Source organism: Branchiostoma belcheri, unplaced genomic scaffold (assembly GCF_001625305.1).
Source record: "Branchiostoma belcheri isolate BF01 breed outbred unplaced genomic scaffold, Haploidv18h27 scaffold26, whole genome shotgun sequence".
NCBI classification, from domain to species: Eukaryota; Metazoa; Chordata; class Leptocardii; order Amphioxiformes; family Branchiostomatidae; genus Branchiostoma; species Branchiostoma belcheri.
Genome location: NW_017803865.1, coordinates 619,425 through 638,425, shown reverse-complemented (window position 1 = coordinate 638,425; position 19,001 = coordinate 619,425). Strand labels below are relative to the sequence as shown.

Genomic DNA, 19,001 nt, shown 5'->3' with positions numbered 1-19,001 from the left:
TGACCTGCATGTCCCACAGTCTGATGTGATGTTAACTTCCACAGGAGGAAATAGAACAGCAGGTGACAGACATCAAGGTGCCACTGACTCTGTTTGCTCCATTTCACCATGAGGATGGTAAGCAGAGGACATTCTTAACTTACATCGTAACTAAGTGGGAGTTTTAACTTGTAGGGGAAGATGCGCCAACATCGTAACTAAGTGGGACTTTTAACTTGTAGGGGAAAATGCGCCAAGATTTTGAGGGGGTAAAGGGTTGTTTGACTGCTGGTATCAGACTTGCTGAGGTAAAGTGTTTGTGGAATATCTTTTGGGTGGAATATCTTGTAGTTAGGCGGTTTGAATTTTGTGTCAGAAACTGAGTGTCAACTGCCTTGTTTCTATTTTCAGAGCCACAAACAGAGGACCTGGAAATTGAGAGGCCTGTCACTCCCATTGATGTAAGTATGGCATCCTGACCTTTTCTTTGAGTTTGAGCAACAGAGACATCAGGTCATGATGTTCACAAAGTCACATGGCTGAACCTTAAATTGAGAAGACGGGTATTAAAAGTAAACTTTTTTAGTGGTCTGAAACAGAAACAAAACAATTGATTTGTTTTATGTTTTAGGAGAGTATCAAGGCCCCACCTGCGACGTTTGGTGTGCTCGCTAAGCTGGTGAGAAGGAGGATCTGTGTGAGGACAGACATGAGGCACATCTCCACTGAGGACCAACAGAGCCTGGTATGTGCCAAGTCTGGATAGGCTCGTTAGCAGTCATAGAAAGCATCATGATTGTTTAGATATGGATAAAATGTCTTGTTTTGTAGTAATTTGTTAGAATGGTCTAATGTCTAATGAATATAAACAAATACAAGCATGTTACATATGTTACCAAGATTTTAATGGAAATCTGAAAAACAGACTTTACTCAACATCTACCTACCTTTCCAGTATCTGAAATAGGTACCATCATTTTACATTATCTTGCAGGGTGGGATCATCATGGGGGAGCTGAATTCCATTTGGCCTGATATCAGAAGACAAGTAGATGATCCATTTCTGGTAAGTGGTGTCCCATAGCAATGTAACTCTTTTGAATCCTGCTCTACAGTTGTTTCCCTTGTCAGTTCTCATTTGGGAGACGGTAATAAGATTACCAGGATGAAAGACTGTCATTTTCTGTTATATGGGTACTGAGAGGAGCCTGAGGCATACCAAGAATAACTACAGTACAGCCACACATTTGAATCTGTTACAATAAGCAGGTGCTTGTAAGATTACTCATTTCACTGTGCTGTGCTGACACTGCTTCTGAAAATGGTAGTGAGGTAACATTTTTTATGTTTTCAGTCTGCAGAGCAGAACAAAGAGCTGCAGAGAAGGATAACTGTGCACATCGTTACCGTGTGTGAACAACTGTTCCTCCACTATCTGCAGAAGGCAGAAGGTAGGATTGTCAATAAGCGTGAATTATCCACCATTTTGTTTCCTTCTAGGTAAGAATGCCAGAATGTAGTAAACAACATACTAGTACTAGTAGTTTCTAAAAATGACTGAACTGATTTTTGAGAAATTTGTTTCTGAGACTGAGTTGGCTTGTTTTTTCCTATGCCTGCTAAACAGTTTTAAACAGGAGAGGAATCTTCAGTGGTCCAGCCAACATGAGCCGTCTGAGAACTCAACTAGGGATCGATGCTAACAAATAGTAAGTTTTGGATGATGATTCCTTTGGTTTAGTACTGTATCTTCACCGTCAAGTGCTCCTTAAAAAAACTAGCCGGAAGACTAGTGGTCATTGAAACAAATGTGTTTTGTTTTAATCTGCAAATATTTTGGTTTTTGGATACTTCTTTGATTTGGAAATATGAGTTTTCATTTTGTGTTCTGTCAGTTTGAACATCCTAGCCATCCGGCGCTACATAGTGGGAGACATGAGGAAGAAGCCAGATGATGCGGAGGCTGATGTGAGTGACACTGGGTACGATTATTCCTCCCGGGCTCCCACAACAACTATCTCCCCTTCCATGATGGAGAAGAAGAAGAAGAAACAGGGATTACAGCCATTATCCTATCAACAAATGGTACAGTAGCTGCATCTTTGCTTTTTTATGATACAGTAGTTTTACAGGATTGTAATGCAAAACCCACAATGTTGTGGTCATTCTATTTTTGTATGCTGATCAAGTTTAAATTTTGTGTACAGTTCACACAGTGTCTTTCTGTGCTCTTTGCAGCTGGAACTGAGCAGACCACAATCAAGGAGGAAAGTGAAAACTAATACTGAGAGGGAAATCAGAGATGTGAGTAGCTTAACACCACAGTACAGCTACCAGGAGGTACTAAAAGTAGTAGGGAGCTGTAGTTATATGTACATATTTTGTATCCTGGAATTTGTGAGACAAAGATAATACTCTAAACCATAAGGAATATAATGACAGCTACATGTACTATAAATGATCCATATACACTGTATTCCTATTTGTTTTGAGGACATGTTTATAATAAATTGTTCTGTTAACAGATGTATAATCAGATGCCAGTGATAGACACTGAAGTCCTGGAGGATCTCATGCCCCGCCCACCGTCTGAGTACGAAGAGGGATATGAAGTACCAGGTAAACTGGATGTGGCATATGAAAAGTTTTGCATGATACCAGATCTTGCATTGTATTAGTATAGGACTTGGACTTGGTGTAACAGGCCAAACTATACCCCTGGTCAGAGTACACCTGGGTATACTGGTATTCTGGCCTGGGGCATAGTCTGGTCTGCTACCCCTGTACTGTTAAAATGTCATCAAACTCATTACCCTGGGTTGGCCACAGGGCAGGTTTTCAAACTTACTGAGCAAGTTTTGCTATTATATTATAAGGTTGAGTGTATGATAGAAATTATAGTCATACAGTTTAGAAGCTCACTGATTTGAAAGTTCACCTTGAACAAAAAAAAGCCCAATACGGTTGTTGACTGATGAGTGACAGCATGATGTGCAAAATATACTTTCTTACGTTTCTCCCCATGTTATTTGTAGATATCATGTCTGTGCACAGTCGAAGTCAGATGACTCTGGCAAGTGAGAGAAGCAGCCAGATGGACATTGGAAAGTAAGTTATCTTCTGCAGTCCTTCAATTGTTAGTCAGACAACATATGATTACAGCCTGTATGACCTTACTTGGTAGGTCCCAAAAGAGAAACTCCTCTTATTCCTGTCTTTAAAAGAGTTGTATCAAATTTGATGTAGAGTTGATTATTTGTTATATCTTTTTTCAGTACATGTTTGTCATCCCACTACATTTGTAGGTTGATGATAGAAAAAAATACAATAATTGCAGTTAATTACAATAAATACATGCTGTGTAATGAATGATTTACTGGTTAGCTGTGTAACAGACCAGAATATGCCCCTTGCCAAGTGCACCTGGGTATATTCTCACAAGGACTATATGGCCTGTTACACCTCAAGTATACATAGGAAGCAGAAACTAGAAACTATTAGGTGGTGGGACAGATTCAGCAACCATGCAGGAGCTGTGGGACAGAGCCGGTCAGAAACCCATCAGAGAACAGATTCTAAAGAGGAAATGGTCCTGGATGGGACACTGAGGAAGGCCAACTCTAGTATCACTCAGCAGGCCCTGACCTGGAATCCACACGATAAGAGGAAGAGGGGTAGACCCGAGAACAGCTGGAGAAGGGACACAGAGGAGGAGATGAAGAGTATCAGCACCAGCTGGCAGGACCTGAGAAAGAAGGCCCAGAGACGAGTACAGTGGAAGAACATCATCGGTGGCCTATGCCCTGACAGGGGCGAAGGGCCTAAGTAAAAAAGTAAGAAACTAGAAGACCTAATACCCAGTAATGCTTTAATCAGTAAAAACTGTTCCTTCCCAGGAGACTTGCAACTGCAGATGAGACCTTCAGACTACAGAAGTCCCAGTCCATGCCAGAACTCGATGCTGGGGAAAACCTGCTGGAGGAGTTGAGTATTCACCTGGACGACAAGGCCACAGCTGTCACCATCGACTTTCAGCAGGAGAGACGGGCTGCAACACCAGAGGAACCATTAGTCTCAAGACCTGTAAGATCCGCTAAACCCTGCTCTATTGTGTAACCTATGTCACTTGTTTAAGTAACATGCTAACACAACACATACTTTGAAACAACAACCATTAAGGAAATGCCAAGAGGCCTTCTTGCATCTTGTATACTCTGCTGTAGAGAAGTAGCCTTTTGGCACCAAACCTGTGTTGGTTACAGGTTTAGGCAGCCGTGAGAAGTTTAAAGCATATTTAAAGGAAAAATTCTGAAGCATTGAAAAAAATGAAGTGGAAAAGGCCTGCATAGTGTGGACTGACTTTATTGAAGAGTCAGCTTTGTTGGAGGTATCAATCTGTTTCTTTTTCTCTTTACTCAGATCCCAAGGAAGCCAACCAAAGAAGATGAGGAACGAAAAAAGTGAGCATGGCTGAAATATACTGTAGTTTAAAGCACCACCTAGGGCTGTAGTACTCCCATCTACAGGCGTCTATCTATCTGCATTGTACAAAAAATAAAGGCACATGGTCTAAACTTGATGCACCATGCAAATATCATTGGCAACACAGTTGCACGTTGTCCTTCCTTTGCAATAATATACAGAAACTGGCATAATTTACAACTGCATAAAATGAATTAACAGTCAATAGACATCATGTTTAATGCAAGACTATAGTAACTTGTTAACCCTGCCGTCCCACCAGACTGGACAGCAGACAGTACCTGGCAGATGACTTACAGAAGCTGGTGGCTGCCAGAGCTCCTCAGGAACCTGTCGAGGGGGACCAGGATGAGGAGGACCTGCCTCCGCTGCTACAGGTCAGGGAAAAGTCATGTGAAAGTTATTTGGAACCAGTTAAGATTAAATGACTTCAATGAACAGTTGAGCTACTTTTCTGTATGCTGTGACACATAAAACAGATGATTTGTACACTGTTTGATTATTATATACTGTTTGTTGTACTGAGAAAGTACATGTACATTGTACAATGAACATTGTACAATGAACAGTGAACCACAGTTTAATGTCCAGTTCTAATAAGTACTGCAACCTTCTGTAGTAGCATAAATGTTGAGTAAATGTCACAGCTGGGATTTAAACTCACATTCATATAAGTCAGTTTTCCATCAAAGGTAAATGTCCCTAACTTGTAAACACTCTTATCTAGACCATGTCAATACTATATGTATTGTTTTGTTTATGTCTCAGGAGCCTTCAACTTTGACATATAAACCATGATGCATCACACTGCACATATGCAGATTAAGCTCATTGATTATTTCACCTATTGTACATTCATTCTTCCTTCCTTCCTTTCTGCCTGCGTCAGGCCACGACCACAGGTGAGGAGTCTGAGGAGAAACAGCAGGCGCTGCAGGCCCGGCTGCAGGAGCTGCAGGAGAAGGAGGCCAGGGAGCTGCAGGAAGAAAATATTCCCCTGGCACAACCTACACACCCCCAGCCTGCAGTGGTATCTACCAAGATGTCAAAGAAGGTTGGTACTCAAGTTGAAAGTAAAACTCAAGAGTAGGTTTTTTGTCAAGCTGAAGGGTTACCTGTGGGAATTGTACAATGTATAAAGTGTTTTTCAAGTGGATGTCTTTGTTGACTCAGAAAAAAGTGTCTAGCAGCTAATTTCAGCACATACACTAACAGTACTAGTACATGTACATGTATCATGAACAAAGACCAGATGCAAGCTTCAATGAGCTAATCATAGTGTGGTTTTTGGATATATCCCGACAATGCAGTTTAGTTGGGTATGATTTTCACCTACTTGAAGATTGGGTCTGTGGTACTAATGAAATATTGAGGGACTATAATTTTCCTGTATTACCGGTACAAGTTATTCAAGATGACTAGCTGTGGGATTGCAAGCTTTACCTTTTGGTGCTTTTGGCTCATTTGAGTCACAATGAATGTGATGATGGAGGATAATGATCTTAACTACATTTACACATACTTTATGGATGAATATTTAGATGGTGGTGAGGACCAGTGATGTAAGGGTCAGTGAACGGGTCAGCCTGTCAGCCCTCACCATCCAGCGGTCAGCGACTCTTTACAATGACCTTCAGGGGGACATTACCCCCTCGGACATCAAACACTTGGACAGGAACCTGTTTCTGCACAAGGAGATCAACGATGTGTACCAGGAGATCATGAGGACTGTGCCCACAGACCACGTGTTGTTCGATCAGGTTTGATATCTTGATTATACTTACAGCATCTTTAGAAGGCATTTCTGCTTTCTGCTTTTCATTTCAGATTTAGTAGTACATTATGTGTCTTTTGCCCTTTACTCTAATCATGTTACCTAGCTCAGTTTATGGTTCCATACTTGGCTTTAGTGTCTAAGGTACAACTTCTAATGAATTTATCCTGTCATTTTAGGATGACATTGTTGAGAAGCATTCTACCAACGTAGACGTGTCCAAAGCTGTGGCGTCGTCAACACTGTCCAAGCGTAAGAAGGACCGTATCATCAACCCCAGCCTGCAGGTGGGGAAGAGGGCCCCCTGGGGTGAGGGAGACATGAGAGACTGGGCCAAGAGGTAGGCATGGCTTTTATTTGCAACCCCATTAGGCCACACCAATTTGATTTCTTGGTTAACGGATTTTTCTAGAAAAATAATGGAGCGGGCGGGCGAAAAAAAATAAAAACAGGCCTAGGTATCCTATTATGGCCCAAATTGGTATTATAGGAGCCATGAAGTCAAAACACCAGGCTGGTTCAAAATTTAAACAATGAATTTTGAACTTTTAATGATACCATTGCATTGCAAGATGGAATAACTGTAACAACTAGTATGAAAAGGACTGTTTTCAACTGTTCAGGGCAAAATACGAGCATTCTGCAGTTCATTCTGAATTTTTATTTTTATTTGCAAATCAGAAAAAAATGAAGCGGGCGAATCCGTTAACCAAGAAATTAAATTGGTGTGGCCTTAGACTCCTCTAACCGTTACGGCATCGCATCACCTCATATTACTGTTGTGATGTGTCAACTTGTTAGAGTCTCATCTTTTATTCTATAGTTTTATCTAAAACTTCTGTTTATCACTATTTGCTTGTTTATCTTTACATTTTGTCATTTATTTTCTTATTTTGCAGATGATTTGAAAAGCTTCTTTTGAGTTTAAATGTGCATTTTCTCAATCTGCATGTTTTTTCTTCCAGCGCTATGTTTGCTAAGACAGTTGTGTTATGGGGGAAAGAGCAGCATAGGATAAAGCAGAGGAAAATTAATCGCCGCAAAAAAATAGTCAGAAGGGCATTGCAGAAAGGCAGACTATTGGCTAAAGTCAAGCTGGCCATGGCTGGGACAAAAAGCTTAGGAAAACCTGGAGTTCTGGCCAAGAGCTTAAGGAAACCTACAAATCTGGCAAAGACCTTAGGGCAACCTCAAAATGTGGCAAAGAGCTTATGGAAAACTGAGAATCTGGCAAAGAGCTTAGTGCAACCTCAGGATTTGGCAAAGAGAATAGTGCAAACTGAGGATCTAGCAAAGAACTTAGGGCAACCTGAGGATCTGGCAAAGAGCATAGGGCAACCTCAGCATCTGGCAAAGAGCGTAGGGCAACATGAGGATCTTGAAGTTGCTAGACAGTCCTTCAGGCAATGCAGTGATGCTGGGTAAGGTAGTAAGACTAAAAGGAGTTAGTTGTTATGCTTTATGCATTATTGCTATGCTGGGAATGTCGTTTAGGAGTTGTATCTTTCCCAATGGACCTCATACGACTTGTACTTCTTTTTGAAAAGAACCCAACACACTAATTGTCTTCTTTCCTTTGTTGAGCAGTCCTGTTATACAGGCACCCGGCACAGCTGCAAAGCCAGGACCTGTCATGGTAGGTTTCTCTAATTTAAACCTCATCCTTATATAGGACTTCTATTGTGGTTTCGATGGTAACGAACAATGAAGGATTAAGACTGTATATAGATTAAGCATAAACACCCAACACTATTAACAACATTGCTAGTGTTGTCTAATTTATTTGATTTGCATCACCTAGCAACTCAAAAAAGAACTATATATGATAAATTAGAAAGTCAGAACAAGATGTAACTGCAGTGTTGATATGTAGTATTAAGAGTAATATAAATGATTCACCAAACTTTGCCCATTAGATTTTTGTAATATCAAAGTGGTCTTGCTGGTGTTTGTGACTAAAATGTTGCATGACATTGGATTTTAACCAATTTAACTTTCACAATTTGATATGTCAATTAGTAAGGGGTGCATCTTCCAGTCATGATGTGGAAACTACAACCAAAGCATTCTCCCTGATGATATAATTGAACTCTAGTTGTAGCACTCCACTCATCACCTTGTTTTCACAGGACAAGGACATGGAGACGATTTTTGCCAGCCTGCCGCCCTCCCAGCACACCAGTGACCAGAAGTCATCCCGGGCGTATGCCTCCTGGTTGGCCTGGTGGAAATCTACCATCAACACCGACGACTATCTCAAGTACCTCTCCACACAAGTAAGAAGCTAGGAACAGTGTAGTCTGCACTTACAATGTACCAAAACTGACAGCATTGGAGACACCGTTGCATGTTCTGACACCCCTACATGTATGTACCCTTATGTTCTGACATTATACTAAGGCTTAGGGTTATCAAAACATGAACATAGGTGTGTCAGAACTTAGAGGTGTAACTGGGCAGCATCAATGTCCCACATTAAGAAAAATGATGACTTCATACAAGCCTCTGTTTGAAAAGCTGTATTCCACATTAACCTGGATAAGTATAGAAGCTCCACTATGTTCTGTTGACTGGCACACTAACACAGCTCCGGCATATCAACTCATTGTGAGATCACGTTTGTCTCAGGAGTCAGACTTCATGGGCGTGGTGTTCCACTTCTACGACAGCGAGGATAGCGAGGATGAGGAGGAAACAGAGCAGGGGAAACGTCTGACCAGCAAGAGGCAGCAGCAGGCGCTGTAAGTGATAATCACTTCTACTGCCTACAGTGTGTCTGTACACAGTACACAGTACACCTTCTCCAGTTGTGAGCTTTGATAACAGTTTAAAGTCTGTCCCTTGTGTTAATCTCAAATAGAAACCATCTATACATCCATCTAGTGACCTTATGACCTGATTACCAGGCTTACGTTCAGCTGTGTTGGTCATCTGGTTATGGCTGTCTGAAGTGTCTTCAACCCTTAATTAACATATGACGAGGAAAACTTTGTACAATGAAAATTACACTTTTTGAATGAAGCTTTTTCTCCCCATCCTTGTCACACCTCCTGCAGTGAAAAGGAACAGAAGATCGAGGAACTGCGTCAGAAGAAGACAGAGTTTGTCTCTGGCATGTGGAATGTCAACAGCATCCTGCTAGGTGGGCTGGGGAGGGACCCATCAGTAGAAGGTATGTGCACTGAGTTTGCTGAATCCAAATCCACAGATTCTGCTTCTTTGCTTCTAATATGAGATATTTGAGTCTACAAAGGCACACTGCCAGGTTGAGTTGCAATCAACCTTTGGGCATGGGTTTATAATAAGTTATTTACATGATTTGTTGACAGATGATGAAGGATACCCGTCCAGTTTAGAGGAGACCCCGCGGGCAGACAGGCTGCAGGCTTCCCCGTCAGGCCTGTCCCCTGGAAGGTCCTCCTCCCACCCGGCTTCTGCTCGCTCCCCGTCGTCACTGGGGGTTCCTTCACAGAAAGGCTCTGGGTCCAGGACAACTACAGCAGGAACTAGTAAGAAGTCAGGGGAGGGAGAGGCCAAGGAGACAGAGGTGAGTGGTGTCAGGGAAATCTATCAACACCTATCTGTCAAAATTCTTTATTCACAACCTAAAAGACAAAATAGTAACTCAGCTACAATGTACCTTCCGTAGGGCCTGAGTGGATTGTTGTTTTGGTAACCTTTTCAAATTTGGAATTTCAAGACAAAATTTCAAACACTTGACCAAAGAGTTGTTGCTGCTGTGCCTGTACAGAAGCCAGTAGATCTGACTGCCCAGGAGAGGCTGGAGAAGGTGTGGTCAGACCTACAGATGCCGGACGGACAGAAACTGGACATGGCCATCAAGTACAGCTCAGATGCTTACATCAGCAAACTTCCCGAGGTAGGGGATGATCTGACATGGGCAAATAACATGCATTCTTTCCTATATTAGATTGGTTGATAGGCAGGTGTCCTGTTGTTGGCCATTGTCAAAATTGTGAAAAAAAATCTATCGCTCTTCTTTCAAACCTGAAGAGGGCTGCAATAGGCACAGCCCAAAAGTCATTACATTTTTCTTGTGTTTCATCACGATTAGCTATCTGCCAATTCTTTCTTTTCTACTACTATGAATTGAATGATATAGACTCTAATACGTCTGTTGATATAATGGATGCTTTTGATTTCAGTCCATCAAGGCATGGGAGAAGGCCACATGTCTGATCTTGAAACGAGAGGCAGCGCTGTCCCAACTGGAAAGATTTGAACGACAGGCCTCTGATCCCAACAGGTTTTTTGAAAGAGGTACTTAGTTTTTGTAGCTTGTATTTTAATAGTTTATCACCTTGGCCCCCAGGTAACGTATGTTAGACTCAATATGTACAGGTGCTACACAGTGCAAAGTTATACTGGTACATTAATAGGTTCAAATCATCATGAAGACTTTTTAAGTGTCATCTCTTGTTACCATGTGATAGAGAAGGGTGGAAACTGCTATGGAATCACAATATTTAACCAAGGAAATATAATTTTGATGATCCTCTAATTTTCTTTTTCATTGTCGTTTTCTGCTAATGAAACTTGTACAATGTACTTACAGGGTACAGAGGGTCCTCTGTGGCCAGAATGGAAGAGTCCAAGCAACGGACAGAGCTTCTGAGGGTAAGAGTTGGTCACAGACAAGGATGTTATTACAGAATCTATGATTTTTTTAACATGTAAAAATTAAGTGCTACCAGTTTTTCTTCAGATTGACAGTTTTGTGCATAATGTATTTTTTATGATAATAATTTTCTCTTTGTTCACAGCGTCTTGATGTTCTGGACAAGAAGGCTGGTGATGCTGTAAAGAAAGTTGCCAAAAATTTCCAGGATAGCATTTCATTTCAGGTACAGATGTCAATACATTTTGTAAAACTTTATGCAAAGGAGGACATTGATAAAAACATAAGGACAAGGAGAAAGCCTCTGTCAGTTTTTATGTTAATCTTTCAGTTTAGTGTAATTCTTTTAAGTGAGGAGCAACAGATTGAACTGTTCAGCCCTAAAGTGTAATGTTTCTGAGAAACTAGATGTTCTATCGTTTTCCTGCAGGGCCGCCCATATATGGACAAGATGAAGTGGGACCGGACAGAGATGTTGTACTGGCTGCAGCAGGAGAGGAGGGAGCAGGCTCTAGAGATAGGCATGATGACTCAGGTACCGGTCAAGGTGGCCGAACTGGCTCCCATATCACTGTCCAGGCCTGTGCTGTAAGACTCACCACTTTTGATACCAGCTGAAGTCATTCTAGTTGTGGATTCCTGTGTTAGCTTGTGAAAGCAGCTTGTTACAGTGCCTAAACCTTACAGAAATCTGGTGAAAAAGTACCTGTGGCTGTGATACAGCTTTGCCCATACATGTACAATATAATCCCGTCCAAAAGGGCACAGATGTACTGTTTAGTCCAAGTAGATTGTGCCAAAATTGTTAAAGCCATTTCACGACTTACAAGACTGCATTTTCTGCAGTCTGAAATGGTTTGCTGCACTACTGGTATTTATTGTAGGGTGACGACGTGTGGCCATGTGTGAAATCACTGCTTGTGTACTGCCTTTCCACAAGTTTATTTGATAAAAATGTTTTGAGAATAGCTTAAACTTTGAAATCTATCCAAAGATTTCCCATGTGAGGAAAGGCCACAAAAAAGAAAAATCTTCAAACTCATATGTATGATGTACACTGGTCTATGCAATACTGTTGATTTGCACAATCTTGTCATTCTTGTAAACAAAGGTACCTTTTGAACACATTGAATTATGTCTTTTGTGCCTTGTGATTCTTTTAGAGTTATTATATGGGGGGATGGAAGAGGTAGGCCACAATCCCAATCAGATGACACCAGCTCATCCTCTTGATTGGCAGATACTGGTAGATTTAATTAAACAAGGTGTGTGCTTCATTGCCAGTTGGGTATGCAAAGAAAATCACATTTCATGAAAGTCTGAGTAATACTGTAGATCTCAAAAATCATGACTCAAGACATATGACTTTGCATTTTCATTCTATTGATGCTGGTTTGCAAAATTTTCAACTGGGAACTTGTTACACACAATAACCACATTTACCCTCCTACGGCCAAATAAGTACCAGTATGTTATTGGACAAACACTGATTTAGAGAAATGTCACTAGTTAACAAGTCATCATGTCTTAATTCTCAAGTTTACCTCACACAAACAAGGCAGTTATCCACAGTGTGTCTAATAGTAGTAATATAATTTGCTCTATTGGTGTTGTAATTATATAATGAAAATGCACTACATCTATTGGTGCTGTATGGCATCAAATTTTGTGCTGGTTACTTAGGAAACCAAGTGCTGAGGATTGCACAATTTATAATAAAAGTAAATAATATACTCACAAAAAAATAAAGAAAAAATATGCATAGTTGCAAATTTTTCAGTGTGTTGTAGATGGAAACTACAATATCATCTACAATAAATAAACAAATTTAAAGAGCACATCACCCCTACTGGCCTTATATACATGTATGTCTTCCGTGAAAACTGGCAACATTGCCTTGCTGTAGGGCTAGTCCTCTTACCTAAACCAGCTGACAGTATACTGTATACCAAACCTTTTGTCATGCAAATAACACTCAAAGCTAAACACAATGTATATCCATTTACACCTGTTAAAGCAATATATTCCTCTCCTAGATATACTCAAGAAGAACACAGTATGGTTCAAGCACAATTTAAAAGAAATCAAACATCACTAAGAATCTTCTATCGGCCAAGCCTTGGAAGACAAGGTTGGCCTAACTTGAGGTACCTCAACAATACAATCTGAATGTTAAGTCACAATTCTATACATCAATTTATCATGCTGACAGTTGGATTCACTGGAAAATTTACATACTATGCAATTATTTCACTTAACTGCCATGAGATGTCAGCATGTCAAAGATTTACAAATAATTAAAAAAAAACATTATTTGTTCAGAAATTCTGTTGCTGATTGGATAGCTATACTGATGATTGACAGCTGCTTCTGGACAGTAGCCCACTTTCCTGTGGACTCCACCTCCTTCATTGCACCAAACAGTCCAGGGAAAGTGTTCCCCCTGTACTGGCAGACTCCCTCCTCAAGCTGCAGGCAGTCATTTTTGCTGGGTGACAACAGCAGGTGTTTGTAGAGGGGTTTCTCAAGGACACCACCAGGGATCAAGAACAAGCGGTCCACTTGCATCATCTTATCATTGACCCGGCGAACTTCCAGGGGGTTGGCGACGTCTGTTTTTGCAGCTTTTGCTTCTGCCAAGGCGGCTGCCAATGCAAACTCCTCGGAAGCAACCTTTACCTTGCTTAAGTGTAATTCTAGCCCCTGCTGCTCAAGCTTGTTTTTGTAGGATGCCTCTGCTGCATTGGTGAAGTCTTCGATCATCTTAGCGTACCCACCTAGACTGAACGGAAGGAGGGTTGAATCAGACAGCCTCAGCAATGTGTTTCCAAGAACTTGGGTTACTGCCCTGTGGTAAGACATGTCTGGATCAATAAAGTTCTTCACATAGTAGTAGTTGTCATACACTGTGTGATAAACTGGGTAAAAGGACTAGTTAAAGCTAGGGTCCAAAGTGTACTGAAGGTCCAGAGATGGTACTCCTGCTTGGAGTAGGAATGCGGCATAGTCGCTGCCAGCTCCAAGAAGGTCAACTTTTGGGGTCTGTGCGTCAGGACCTGCTGGAAATCTCTCAGCCCATTCATCGTACACACTGAAGACCCCATGAGGATCTCTGACAGTCTTGCTGGCATCCTGCACAACCTTCTGCAGAAGTGGGCTAGCTTCAGCATAGAAGGAGTAGTTCCCCATCACAGCTCCATCCAAGTTCAGATAGGCCACAGCTTTCTCTCCCATCTCTTTGATATTTTCCTCTACCCACTCTGTGGAGCCAATCTGTCCAAATTCACCTCCGTCCCAGCTGGCAAATATGATACTTCTCCTTGGGCGCCATTTCTTGTTCAGCAGCAGTCCAACAGTACGTACCAGCTCCATGAGGCAGGCAGTACCAGTGCTTGGTTCCACTCCTCCGTAGGTCCAGGCATCACGATGGTTGCCAACGACAACGTACCTGTCTGGCTCAACAGCTCCAGGAATGGATGCAATCACATTCTTGACCTGCTTAATTGATTGTTTGTTATTGATCTGCACTCTGACTTGTCTGTTGTTTTCTGCCCTCTGGTCTATCTGTTGTGTCATCCCCCACCAATCAGGTGGGGCAGTGGTTCCATCCAAGAGTCCCAAGACCTTCCTTGCATCAGCTATGCTGATTGGCTGAACAAGGATGCCTGGCAGGTCAGCGTCACTCTCATTCAAATGGAACATCCCTTCCAAGGCAGGATACCCAGGGGTCAGAGGGTCACCGTATGTAATGCGTACATCACCCCGGAATACGCCGTCTTCTGGTAGCGTCCATCCCCGGTCAGCCCCCGCGGGTTGGTACTGTGCTGGATCAGGATACAGCAGAAGAGCAGCTGCACCTGCCATCTCAGCATGCCTGACTTTGTCCCCGACATACACCTGCCCCAGGCGGGCGATCGCTATCTTACCTGTCAAGTTGACCCCTTGATTTTCCAGGTAATGAAAATCCTCTCCACGCCCAAAGTTCACATAGACAAGTTTTCCTGTTGCACTTCCGCTTTTACTGTATGCAGCATAGGGTAGGACGGTGCTGTCGCGGGGAGACTGGGCATCATCGGGTGTCAATGTCTCTGTCACGCTGTCACCACTCATCAGGAACACTTTGTTAGGGTTTGATGCATCAGGGTAGGACAGGAGTGCATAGTAGGACCTGACTGTTGTGTTCAGTCCCCAGTCCTGCCACATACCAGTGATGTCTTCAGCCATGATTCCTACTTCCTGCGTCCCTGCCAGGTGTGGTGCCGTGGAGAAACGTCTCAGCTGCTCTTCCAACTCCTCCAAGCTGACTTCCTGAAGGAGCTGTCCTGCGATCTTTTCATCATAGTCCTGCAACATTCCACCACAGGGAGATGATGTCTTCTTATGGACTTCTCTCCGTATGACATATCCGATGACAAGACCGAACATAAAGATGAGGATAATGATGAGAATTTTGATGACGATTCCTTTCACCCCTGTCTGCCAGCTGCCCTCCCCCCCTACAACACGGGGAGCCTGCCCCTCGGTGCTGACACTCACACTGTCCAGGTCGGACTGCCAGCGGGAGTATGGCTGGGTGCTTCCTGCTTGAGCTCCTGACTCCTCCTCACCTGCCATGGTCTTCCACTGGTATACTTCTGGAAAATACATATAGACGCTAGATACCAAAGTACCACTAGACTTCAAATATTACACATGTATTGGAATGATAATACAGTACAGTGTATATCATATACATGACCTGACCTGCTTGTATCGCTAATTTATAGCTGCCTGACCAACTTCGGTCAGCCTCCTGTGCTTGTTAACCTTAGAATAGCCACGGACAATGGTGTTTGTGTTTCACGGGCTAATACATGATCTCACATGCAAAATATATACACTTATGAATAAGTACTCATTAATAGTCAAGTGAAGTCGAGGTATCACATGATGACAAATATAAAGTATCACATGATAGTAAATAATAGGTATCACATGATGGTACAGAAATAATATCGTGATAAAATCTGGACCGAGCTACCGTGTGCATAGCCGCACAGCTGTCGTTACAAGGTTATTCCCACCGAGCATGTAATACCGATGTACTAGTAAGCCCCTCCCACCCGCATCCCAGAAAACAGGACATGGCAAATTTTTGCACCATATGCGGGGCACATACTTAAAACTAATTACGATTTGTCCATCCATTGGATTGGATCAACTCCCAGTCACGTTACGTCACTGTGGTCCTGGGAAACTCACCTCACGTAGTTGAAGGCTGTGGTTGAGATTTCAATCGCAGTTTGATACAGAACAGTACTCTGGCTCTCCTTGCTCCGCCAAGTGCCTGGTTACATACCCCTCTCATGCACGCGCATGTTTTTTGGGGAGATACTTTTTCACATTGGGCTAAGGGTAGAGGTCGAGAACGAGGCGGAGGTCACTGGAGGTCACCGGAAGTGACGCGTAGGGCTGGACTGCTACTCATATGCTGCAGCAATACCTCAGTTTCGGTAGTGTGGGGAGGGCTACCTGCGTCTTTCCCTCCATTTACGTGCAAAAACGTCAACTTTTACGTCTATATTCACTGCATTTGTGTGGCTCTTACCTCTGGGGACAAGGAAAAGCACAGTTCAGATCATATTTGAGGGGATTTAAGCTCTGGGGACCAGGTAACACTCCATATAACGTTACATGTAGGTAATGGGGACCAAATTGGTCATCAACGTTATATTTGTGTGGCTTTTACATCTGGGCTCTTTTTTTTTTTTAGCTCTGGGACTAGGTAAGGCAGCTAATACAGGAAACATTTGCACCGTACAAGTAATAATTGCAGGGCTGTCAGGTCTGGGGACCAGGTGAGACACCTTACAGGTGACTGACGTGTATTTCCTTTGACTTGGGTTGACTATGGACCAGGTGAGGTACCTTACAGGTGAGTTACGTGTATTTCCTTTGACTTGGGTTGACAATAGACCAGGTGAGGCACCTTACAGGTGAGTTACGTGTATTTCCTTTGACTTGGGTTGACAATAGACCAGGTGAGGCACCTTACAGGTGAGTTACGTGTATTTCCTTTGACTTGGGTTGACAATAGACCAGGTGAGGCACCTTACAGGTGAGTTACGTGTATTTCCTTTGACTTGGGTTGACAATAGACCAGGTGAGGCACCTTACAGGTGAGTTACGTGTATTTCCTTTGACTTGGGTTGACAATAGACCAGGTGAGGCACCTTACAGGTGAGTTACGTGTATTTCCTTTGACTTGGGTTGACAATAGACCAGGTGAGGCACCTTACAGGTGAGTTACGTGTATTTCCTTTGACTTGGGTTGACAATAGACCAGGTGAGGCACCTTACAGGTGAGTTACGTGTATTTCCTTTGACTTGGGTTGACAATAGACCAAGTGAGGCACCTTACAGGTGAGTTACGTGTATTTCCTTTGACTTGGGTTGACTATGGACCAGGTGAGGTACCTTACAGGTGAGTTACGTGTATTTCCTTTGACTTGGGTTGACAATGGACCAGGAGAGGTACCTTACAGGTGAGTAGAGTAATTTTTCTAGACTGTAGACCAGGTGAGGTGCCGTACAGGTGAATAGAGTCATTTTCTAGACTAGGGACCAGGTGAGGTGTCGTACAGGTGAGTACACTTTTTTCTAGACTGTAGACCAGGTGAGGTGCCGTACAGGTGAGTAGAGTCATTTTTCTAGACTTGGAGACCAGGTGAGGTGCCGTACAGGTGAGTACACTTTTTTTTCTAGACTGTAGACCAGGTGAGGTGCCGTGCAGGTGAGTACAGTTTATTTTCTAGACTGTAGACCAGGTGAGGTGCCGTACAGGTGAGCACACTTTTTTTCTAGACTGTAGACCAGGTGAGGTGCCGTGCAGGTGAGTACAGTTTATTTTCTAGACTGTAGACCAGGTGAGGTGCCGTACAGGTGAGTACACTTTATTTTCTAGACTTGGAGACCAGGTGAGATGCCGTGCAGGTGAGTACACTTTTTTTTCTAGACTGTAGACCAGGTGAGGTGCCGTGCAGGTGAGTACAGTTTATTTTCTAGACTGTAGACCAGGTGAGGTGCCGTACACGTGAGTACACTTTATTTTCTCTGACTGTAGACCAGGTGAGGTGTCGTACAGGTGAGTACAGTTTATTTTCTCTGACTGTAGACCAGGTGAGGTTCCGTACAGGTGAGTAGAGTTTATTTTCTAGACTAGGGACCAGGTGAGGTTCCGTACAGTTAAAAAATTGCGCTGCTCTTGGGTTTAAGGACTAGGTAAGGTACCGTACAGGTAATAATTGCACGGCTCTTAGGTCTGGGGACCAGGTAATGCACTGTACAAGCAATATATGCACGGCTCTTAGATTTGGGGACCAGGTAAGGCATCGTACAGGTAATAATTGTGCGGCTCTTAGGTCTGAGGACCAGGTTAGGCACTGTACAGGTAATATATGGGTGGCTCTTAGATCTGGGGACCAGGTAAGGCACTGTACAGGTAATATTTGCAGAGCTCTTAGCTCTGGGGACCAGGTAAGGTACCATACATTTGCATGCGTGCATGTGGCCCCTTTTTATCTGGGGACCAGGTAAGGCACTACTGTATAGGTATATTTGCATTGTCCTTTATCTTCAACTAAAAGACTATACAGGTAATGTTTGTTCGTAATGGTTCATAGCTCTTGAGACCTGGTAAAACCATACACTTCAGATACGTTTGGTCTTTTGTACCTAATTTTTTGGTTATTGACATCTCTGTATATATATACTGCTGGCCTAGATTATTTCTCTTTTTTTCTAGTGCATTTGCCAAAAAGGAGAAACTGATCACACAGCAGGAGCTGGAGATGTCTATGCATCACATTCTGGAATTCTTGGAAGTGCCAGCTTTACTTCTCAACAAGAACATGAATGCTGAACCCTGACTTATGTTATATTAATTCTGAAAGGTTGTTTCTCCAAATGGTAGAATAACTAGAACTTAGTAGAAGTAAATTGTATGATGAACTGCACAAAAATTCTGCATTTGTTTGTTTGCTTGTTTGTTTTCTATTTGTCTGAGTCGCATGTACATGTATAACAATATTTATAAAACTGTTTAAGGCCATACCAATTTAATTTCTTGGTTAACGGCTTCGCCCGCTT

At 42.6% G+C, this 19,001-nt stretch overlaps 1 protein-coding gene and 1 pseudogene across 3 annotated transcripts in view; one reads left to right on the top strand and one right to left on the bottom strand.

The window, feature by feature from the left end:
- The window catches only part of LOC109471885 (coiled-coil domain-containing protein 87-like), a 17,154-nt gene extending 5,148 nt beyond the window's left edge, over positions 1 to 12,006 (top strand). Inside the window, exons 1-26 of one of the 3 annotated variants that reach the window (XM_019771317.1) lie at positions 12 to 117; positions 391 to 440; positions 611 to 724; positions 974 to 1,045; positions 1,334 to 1,430; positions 1,607 to 1,688; positions 1,875 to 2,064; positions 2,218 to 2,283; positions 2,505 to 2,598; positions 3,015 to 3,087; positions 3,876 to 4,062; positions 4,399 to 4,439; positions 4,724 to 4,838; positions 5,351 to 5,515; positions 6,003 to 6,221; positions 6,415 to 6,575; positions 7,823 to 7,871; positions 8,365 to 8,511; positions 8,864 to 8,976; positions 9,292 to 9,407; positions 9,565 to 9,782; positions 9,987 to 10,115; positions 10,402 to 10,516; positions 10,812 to 10,873; positions 11,020 to 11,100; positions 11,305 to 12,006. In XM_019771317.1, coding sequence (XP_019626876.1) covers positions 689 to 724; positions 974 to 1,045; positions 1,334 to 1,430; positions 1,607 to 1,688; positions 1,875 to 2,064; positions 2,218 to 2,283; positions 2,505 to 2,598; positions 3,015 to 3,087; positions 3,876 to 4,062; positions 4,399 to 4,439; positions 4,724 to 4,838; positions 5,351 to 5,515; positions 6,003 to 6,221; positions 6,415 to 6,575; positions 7,823 to 7,871; positions 8,365 to 8,511; positions 8,864 to 8,976; positions 9,292 to 9,407; positions 9,565 to 9,782; positions 9,987 to 10,115; positions 10,402 to 10,516; positions 10,812 to 10,873; positions 11,020 to 11,100; positions 11,305 to 11,466 — 2,790 coding nt within the window. In that variant the 5' untranslated portion in view covers positions 12 to 117; positions 391 to 440; positions 611 to 688 and the 3' untranslated portion in view covers positions 11,467 to 12,006. Of the gene's footprint in view, positions 1 to 11; positions 118 to 390; positions 441 to 610; positions 725 to 973; positions 1,046 to 1,333; positions 1,431 to 1,606; positions 1,689 to 1,874; positions 2,065 to 2,217; positions 2,284 to 2,504; positions 2,599 to 3,014; positions 3,088 to 3,875; positions 4,063 to 4,398; positions 4,440 to 4,723; positions 4,839 to 5,350; positions 5,516 to 6,002; positions 6,222 to 6,414; positions 6,576 to 7,822; positions 7,872 to 8,364; positions 8,512 to 8,863; positions 8,977 to 9,291; positions 9,408 to 9,564; positions 9,783 to 9,986; positions 10,116 to 10,401; positions 10,517 to 10,811; positions 10,874 to 11,019; positions 11,101 to 11,304 lie in introns of those variants that run through there. The other 2 variants (XM_019771315.1, XM_019771316.1) reach the window with 2 other exon arrangements.
- Positions 12,007 to 12,429: 423 nt separating this feature from the next.
- Positions 12,430 to 15,915, bottom strand: LOC109471886 (annotated as a pseudogene).
- Between the last annotated feature and the right edge of the window lie 3,086 nt (positions 15,916 to 19,001).